This window comes from Apis dorsata, unplaced genomic scaffold (genome assembly GCF_000469605.1).
Source record: "Apis dorsata unplaced genomic scaffold, Apis dorsata 1.3 scaffold_87, whole genome shotgun sequence".
NCBI classification, from domain to species: domain Eukaryota; kingdom Metazoa; phylum Arthropoda; class Insecta; order Hymenoptera; family Apidae; genus Apis; species Apis dorsata.
The window spans coordinates 842,372-851,005 of NW_006263385.1; the positions used below are offsets into that span (position 1 = coordinate 842,372).

Below are 8,634 nucleotides of genomic sequence, written 5' to 3' on the forward strand. Positions count from 1 at the left end.
ATTGAGAGTTGGCTTTCTTCTTCTTTCTAGCGACAATTCTAAATTCTAAAATTGAGAATTATATCGTTAAGATTCGGGCAAATTGAGAGCTAGCTTTCTTCTTCTTCTTTCTAGTGCCAATTCTAAATTCTAGCAAAAAATTTAATATTTTCTCTCTCTGTTCGATTTCGAAGGCCTAATAGAGGGACATTCCTCCGCGCGAGAGATCGACCACGGCACGAATAAAACTCGCGGAAACGCGCGAAATAAAATACCGGGGGCCCGGCAGTTGGCCGCGCAGCTGCGAACCCCGAGTCTCTCGCAGTCGTAAATTCCACGGCGTTATCACGGTATTCGTACACACGAAAATGTAGCGAAGGCTGACTTTCACATTTCAGCCACGCCAATTCCGAGCCCGCGATTGTCGTCGTATCGCCGTTGAAAATTTATTGTTTCGTTGAAATCGTGCCTTGTCTCTCTCTCTCGGCTCTCTCTAAACACGGTCGCTCTTCTATCGAGCGCCTCTAACGCGAGGGGGCTCGAGAAGAAACGGTTCGATTTTTCGATCGTTGCATCGAAATTGCCTGCTTAACTTATTCCCTTATATTTCACTCAACTTTCCCGCGTGTAAAATTTATGAAAACACGAGTAGTCTCCTAGCCATAATTTTCCTATCGCTTATCCTCCAGTGTCGTATCTTATATTTTTTCGATCGATATATATATATATATATATCGATCGAAAATCTCCACTCGCGGATTCGATTAAATAGCGAAATCCATAAGTCCATACAGGGATTCAGGTGTATTTTAAAACCGCGTATTGCGGGATTGGCCGAGGCACGACGTTAGCACCGTCATAGAATGTGCTTTACAAACTTTGCCGAGGTCCGAGAACAGCTGTAGAATGCGTGAATTTATCGTGTTTCTTCTCGAAGATACCGCAAAGAGAGAGAGAAAGAGAGAGAAGATCCGCGAAGAATCGAGTGGTAATTACGATCATTTACGAACGTAACTCCTCTTTCGTTTCGGTTTGACAGTAAAGCCGAAGGATTAAGAGATTTTTTTCCCTTTCGAACGAAGAAAAGTTGCATTGAAGAGAAAAGATGGATGAAAGAGTGTCGTCCTAATCGGATGATCGAGTGCGAGGGAACAATTTTTTTTTAAGAGGAATATAAATTTCCTTTATACATATATATATATATATACATATCTGGAAAAAGAACTTGTAAATTCTATAATTCTCTCGATAACGATCCCGATAAAATTGAACCCTTTGCAAAGCGTATGCTAAATAATTTATAGGTTATAAAAGATGTTGAACAGTCGAAGCTATTATACATCGTTGGAGGGGGAAGGAGCGACTGAAGATTATCTCGGGGGTTGGGTGTATCGGTTGCTAATAGGCACGATATACGCTTGAACCTTGGGCGCAAGGTCTGGGTTAAGCGTATACCGTTGTCGAAGGCTCGCGGAGTTGTAAATGGTTACACCGTTAAAATCGTACGTCATCGCGCACGATGTGTCGGGGACGTGTCCAAGTCGGGGAAAAACGGCTTGGACGGGATTCTTCCCGCTACCGTGAGACAAATCATCCTGCTTGTCTCCTTGGAATTTTTTTCTTCGATCCTCATCGAGAGAAAGTCGGGGTCGATTGCGATTAATTAAATTTCTCATAACGGCCATCCGTTTTTCTTCGAGATTCTTTCGGCTTTCTAACTTGAAATCTCTCGCTGTTCTTAATTGCATCGAAAGAAACGCCATTTGTCAATCATCTTCCACCTCATTAGACTGCGCGGATACGATTTTTCTCTTGCCTCGAAGAATATCTTTTTTTTTTTTTAGACGATGCAGATGCATTTAAAAAATTTGTTAAAATTAAGAGAGATTAAAACGGAGGAGAATCGCTTTGTTCTTCAAATATATATATATATATCTAATACTTTCAATATTTTCCGCTTTCACGCGCATACTTTGGATTTTTGTTTATTAAGATTTTTGCATAAATGCATAAACATCCACATCTCGCGTGTCTATGTATCTTTGCGGCCTGAATCGCATTTTATTACAAACGTTTCGTATTAATGTAAGCAAACCATAAACGTTTATGCAAATTCGAATTTTTATGAACACGACTATATATAGAAATAGGATTGAAATAAACATTCGTCTCAAATATGTTGCAACGCGGTATTCGCTTTGCTCTCAATATCTCGTATCTTTGTACCTCTCGTGATTATACATTCCCATTATAAATTCCTCAAAACATTTATATTTTTCCCATAAACGCACGGATTTCGCGCTTTCGCGCGATAACAATCGCTTTGCTTGTGGCGCCAGAATATATGTATATATAAACAATTTGTCGAATTCATCTCGTCACCCCATAAAAAAAAAAAAAGAAAAAAAAAGAAAGAAAGAAAACGATTCGAGACTCCTGACTCGAGCTACGAAGCGCATCGAGGAGGAAACGAGCATATCATCTCCCATGCATGCGAACGAGCGGCACCCTTTCCTCGACACAATGAAATTGGATTAAGCTGCAGGGTGGATGCGATCCTCCACCCCTTTTGCAGCTTTAACGATCCACCGTCGTACAAATTGTCGAGATGGTATCGGCGGCGATCGAGGGAGAGCACGAGTTGTCGGGACGGTTGGCCGCGAAGAGATAGCGAGCGGATAAAATCGGTAGGATACGATCGGTTGGACGAAGAGAGATGCGTTGAAGAAGATGCGAGGGAAGATTAAGGCGGCGATCTACCCACGGGGTGGTAACACGGAACGGACTGATCTCGATGCCACTGTGTCGCGTCCTGCCTCCTCTCCCTTCTCTCTTCTCTCTCTCTCTCTCTCTTTCGTTTTTCTGCTCTTCGCCCTTGGCCAAGGGACACACCGCGCCCTCCACCATCCGTACGTTAAGGATTCTCAACAGTAAATTACAAAATATGCTAAGCGGCCGATATAAATCAAAAGTTGGCAAGGGTAGAGAGTGGAAGAGAGAGAGAGAGAGAGAGAGAGAGAGAGAGAAGTTGGGTCTGCTTACCCGTCGATTGGAGCAAGGGTAAGGTTCTCGATCGGCTACCAAAATAAAGAGAGGAGGGAGCGCCCGTGTCACGAATCCAAATGCGAGGAGAGAGAGAGAAAAAGAGAGAGAGAGAGAGAGAGTGGAGCGAGAGAACGGGATACGGAGTTTGCAAACCGAGCAAATGGACCGGAAGGGCTGGTTGGAAGGCGTCGATATAAATACAGGCTGGCCGGATCTGAGCGTTGTTTAAATCGGTATCGGTTGGCAAGAATTCGAATTAATTTTTCTTGTACGTAGATTTTATTATGGTTGTAAAGAGGTTGGAGTTGTTCAACTTTGTTTGCCAGGATTTTGGTATTCGTTTCGATATCTTTAAGAGTTGCGATAAAGAGTTGTTTTTTTAAACTTCTTCTTCTTCTTTTTTCGGGGACGAGTGGTGTTTTTAAATTAAAATAATTGTTTTTACGAGAGAGAAAAAGAGAAAAAGTATCGAAGAATCTTCTATAATATAATAAGTACAGAAAAATTCGAAGCACTGATAATATTTTATTTCACTTGACAATCACTGCTTCGAAAGTAACGGTATCTCAAAGTATTCATAAGGAGGTTAAACGGGTAATACGAAGTGATAAGATTCGTAGATAATTGACAAAGGCTCGTTCACTCCAAGTGTGTAATAGTCTACGATCATCTTTCTCTCAAATTCTTCTGGAAAAACTTCTAGAAAAGCAGTCCTTTAGAAAACGGAATCTCTCAGAATTTAATTTGAGCCATTGCGTTACGATTGGATAGATAACCTATTTCGTGCAACGAATCTACGAATGAAAATTTTATTGAAAATGTATTAAGAAAGCGAGAAAGAGAGAAACAGAGAGAAAAAAGATATCTCTCAATATTCTTCTAATACATTTCCTTCTATTCTAAGATAGATTAAACGGAACAAGAAAATAAAATTCAAACGCACAAAGTTATCAGAAATAGATAACATTTCTATTTCGTGCAATATCGAATTTACGAATGAAAATTTTATTGAAAACTCATTGAGAAAGAGAGAGAAAAACGAAAAGATACCTCTCTATATTTTTCTAATATATTCCTCTTTTCTTCTCTTCTATCCTAAGATTAAACGAAACAAGGAAATAAAATTCAAACGCACAAAGTTATCAGAAATAGATAACATTTCTATTTTGTGCAACGAATCTACGATTGAAAATTTTATTGAAAATGTATTAAGAAAGCGAGAAAGAGAGAAACAGAGAGAAAAAAGATATCTCTCAATATTCTTCTAATATATTCCCTTCTATTCTAAGATAGATTAAGCGAAACAAGAAAATAAAATTCAAATGCACAAAGTCATTAGAAATAGATAACATTCGTATTTCATGCAACGAATCTACGATTGAAAATTTTATTGAAAACGATCCATTGAGAAAGAGAGAGAAAAACGAAAAGATACCTCTCTATATTTTTCTAATATATTCCTCCTTTCTTCCATTCTAAGATAGATTAAACAACGAAATAAAATCGAAACGCGCGAAGTTATCACGAATTCGCCGAACAATTCGAATATTTTACGCGCGGGTAGCAGCGTATAACGTGGGGTGGCTCGACGTGGAATCTCGAGAAGATTTATGGCGGGTGACTGGGTCGTCACGGGGGCTGATTTCGTGGCGTTCCATGAGTCGAGTCCGCGATCTTCGTGCCGCGATTAAAAGCGCGCGGTTTCGATTCGGAAGCGGCGATCGATGGAAAACAATCGTTTCGATCACGCCTATCACCGTGTTCTCCACCTTCCATACGTAGAAACGTAATTACAACGAATGGACAGTGAAAAGTTGCCTTGTCGATTACGATGCTCGTTCGTTACTTTTCTCCTTCCTCTTATTCGCTGTTTCGTTCGTTGTTCATGGCATCGTGTGTTTTTGAGCATCTCTCTCTTTAGGATTTAAAAAAATGTGGAAGGTAATTGTGCGTTGCGCTTGTAACAAATCTATCTATCCAATAAATGGAGATTAAGGAAGTTGTTTTGGATCCTATTGAAAATCGAAAGAGAGAATCTTCTTTGAAGATTTCGCTGAAGTAAACGGTACTTTTTAAGCCAGGTATGTTTTTTCTTTTTTGTCGGTAATTAATTAAGCGTGTTCACCTCGGCCACGCATTGATGTAACAGTGAACGATGGGTATACGGATGAAATTTATTGGTCAATTATGCTTGATGAATCTGAACCTCGATTCGACTCTTCCCTTCTTCTTTTTCTCTTTCTCCAACCGGGAATTAATCTTTCGGGAATTATATTTCCCCTCTATCAAATTCTTAAATTTACAATGTGCTCGTATCTCGAGAAATAATAATACAAGATCACGTAACAACTACGAATAATTTTTTACCTCCGATAACGAGAGATTGAGAAAAGAACGTCTTTTCTAAATTTTTGATTCAACTGGTTATCACCCAGGCATCTATTTAAAACTAAAAGAGGCCAGTCTCTAACAACCTTTCAATTTCCTACAACTTACATCGAATAATCGCGCGAGGCCTCTATAAATTTCGCGTAATAGCCCAATAAACCTCCACAATAAATCCACCTCTCTCGCGGAGAAAATCTATCTCTACCTTCACTTTCTTCGACGTCTCTCTCCTTGTTTAATCTCGATTCCTAACGTGGATAAACCTCAGAGAGAGAAAGAGAGAGAGAGATTGCGAGAAAAAAAAGAAAGAGAAGAAGAGATTTATTTAATTCCTAACGTGGATACGGAAACCTGAAAGAAAGACAAACAGAGAGAGAGAGAAAGAGAGAGGAAGATTTACATTTTCGCGAGAGAAGATATCCAAGGCGATTGTTCCACATAGGACCGTGCACGCGATAAATTATGCTACCCGCGAGCACTCAATTATGCACACGAGACTATTAATCGAGATACGGGGGAAACCCGTGGATGTTAATAAAGCCGCGTTGAAAGTGTTTTCAACGGCGTTTACACGCCTGCTATCCGCCGATCTACCACGCTAATCGACGCTCTCGGACCGATCCACCCAGTCGTCACGCGACGCCAACCCTTTGACCCCTTCGTTTCGTGGAAACTATTATTAGATCAGGAGTATTCTTCTTCTTTGAAGATTGCGAGTGAGCAGGTTAGAAGAAAGAATTGTGATTCTTTTCGAAGAGAATTAAAAATCAATTTCAAGAAAATTTGGAAATTTCAAACGCGGAGGAAAATCGATTTCCCTTTCTTTTTTCTTTCTCTGATTTGCACCGAGATATAATTGGCAGACGCATTCGTGATAGACGCATTCTCGAGATCGTAGACGAGAAAAAAAAAAAAAAAAAAGAAAAAAGGAAACGATGACAAACGACCCATCTTGAGGGGGAGAAAAAAGGACAAAAATCGGCCACGTCGATTTAACAACGCGGGCGCATCCATTCTCGAGGGACATTTCGATCAACGTCGGTCATCTTGTCGCTCGGTAAAAAGCGCCAAGTGGTGGACGCGGATTAATTCAATAACAAAAAACGCGTCTCACCTCGGGGAAAAAGAGTTTCTCGACCACCGCAGGCGAATGTCTCCTGTTTCGAAGGAAGCGGGAGAAGGAGATGCTATGGAGATCTCTTCGATTCGTTATTCAATTCGAGCTGCAATCTTTCCGCGAGTTATTGCAGGATGGCTGTGGAAAGTGGGAATTTTTATCATGGCTTAAGGTAGACCTAGACTATAAGCATGAGGGGCAACACGCGATTCTGCTGGATAACGCGTAGTTTCGATGAATGTTAGGTTATGATGGATACCTTTTAAAGAGAGAAATGCGTTTTGCAAGAGTATCGGTATAATTTTTGAAGAGCTGTTCGTGTGAAAGGAATATTTGAGAACTTTCGAGATAAGAAAATTAATTAAGAAAGAAGAAAATTGTTGTTCTTCGATATACGGACTCTTTGATTGGTTCCTATTAATCAAACGATTGGAATAATTTTTAAACGAAGTTATGAGCGCGAAGAGGTGGATGGAGATTTCTTACAGAGATTTTCTAATAAGATTCATGTTCTTGATGTAATTTTTATTCTTCGACCGATAAGGTGTGGCTCGATCGATCTATAATCTACGAATAATCTGAATATGTAAGAGATAGTTTATATATCTTGATTAATCCAACTCATAGATTTGTTTTGAATAATAAAAAATGTAATAAATATATATAGGAGGTATATTTTATTACGTTTATTTTTCTTCGAATTGGCGTCTCACGAAAGTTTCTCGTAATTAAACGACGAACAGAAATTATATATTATCTCTTAAAAGTAATTTAATCGATGAATCAATCAAGCTTTCGAATTTGTATGAATTAATACTTGAATTAATCTAACATCTAATATACCATCCATTTCTATTAATCTATTAAGGCCTAACATTGAAAAACACTTTATCGATAATATAAAATATCAAAAATACTTATTTGCATCGCGGTTAGAAAAGTCAAGTACGAGAATTTCTTCTCAGCAATGGGAAAAGCATATACATTCTCCTTTCATCCCGACTTTCGACTCTTCCTTCCATCGTCCTTCAAAACAAAATCCAACACGTGCTTGAATCCGCACCGGGATCGCACATAGATCGATTCAACCGCGCGATCGAATCTGAAAGAAATCGACCTCTCGAGCTTCTCTCACTTCCTCTGAATGCCTCTGAATCCGCCACACGATACAACGATATATAACGGAAAAATCGAGACTCACGTGGACCAAAGCTCGTGGGTAGGCGGCAGCTTGACGTCGGCGTTCTTGTCAGGCAATTTGTAATACTCGTAGACGTAGGGAGCCGGGTCGTCGCCGTGGCTGGCCACGGCCGAGACCTGGTGCTGCTGCTGCAGATTCAGCATGGCCGCGGTCGCCACCGAGAGCGGGTGCTCGCAGTACGTCCGCCAGTCGCCCTCCATACCCTGCACCTGCACCTGCACGGCAGCAACCCTCTTGTGTACCTCTGGATCGGCGCCCTCGGCGCCGCTCTGCAGGGACTGCGCCGCCTGCGCCGCCGCCTCCTCTGCCCCCAGCTCTTCCTCTTCCTCTGTGTCGCGCTGACCTCCCGCCACGTAGCTCGCCTGCTGTTGCTGCGAATTCTCGTCAACGCCGCTCGTATCCTCCTCCCCGCGGCTTCGCCGTCTGCAAAATCGAACAATTTCTTCGGTTCAGTTAATTTTTTATCGGAGGGAAAGGGAAGAATTTTTACGTATGTAAGATGTGTTATTCGATTTTTCTAAAAGAAAACGCTTCTTTTCCCTCGTTCTCCATAAAAAAAAAATTTAAAGATGTATTCAACGAAAGTAGCTTCGAATAACGAACAGATGGAGGAGAAATTATTTATAGATCGTAAAACAAGATCTTCGAATGATCAACTTCACTGTATATAAATATAATCTCTCTCTTTCTATATATATATATATATATTTATATTTCAGAAGGATATTTTTTTTACACGATTGATAAACGAGCAGCCAATTCTCTTAAACGATCTTTTCCTCGACATCGCAGGCATCCGCGTACATTTTCCAACATCCACGCTGGAAATACCTTTCCCTGGCTTCGATTCAACCGGCCATTTCCGCGTGTCTCTCTCAGAAACGGCTGGTTTAATCCATCGAGC

The 8,634-nt window shown here is 40.6% G+C and overlaps 1 protein-coding gene across 3 annotated transcripts in view; it reads right to left on the reverse strand.

The window, feature by feature from the left end:
• LOC102679780 (protein grainyhead) overlaps positions 1-8,634 on the reverse strand; it is an 82,574-nt gene that overhangs the window by 37,740 nt on the left and 36,200 nt on the right. For all 3 annotated transcript variants that reach the window (XM_031508444.1, XM_006611406.2, XM_006611407.2), the window contains exon 2: positions 7,731-8,153. In XM_031508444.1, coding sequence (XP_031364304.1) covers positions 7,731-7,930 — 200 coding nt within the window. In that variant the 5' untranslated portion in view covers positions 7,931-8,153. The remainder of the gene's footprint in view (positions 1-7,730; positions 8,154-8,634) is intronic.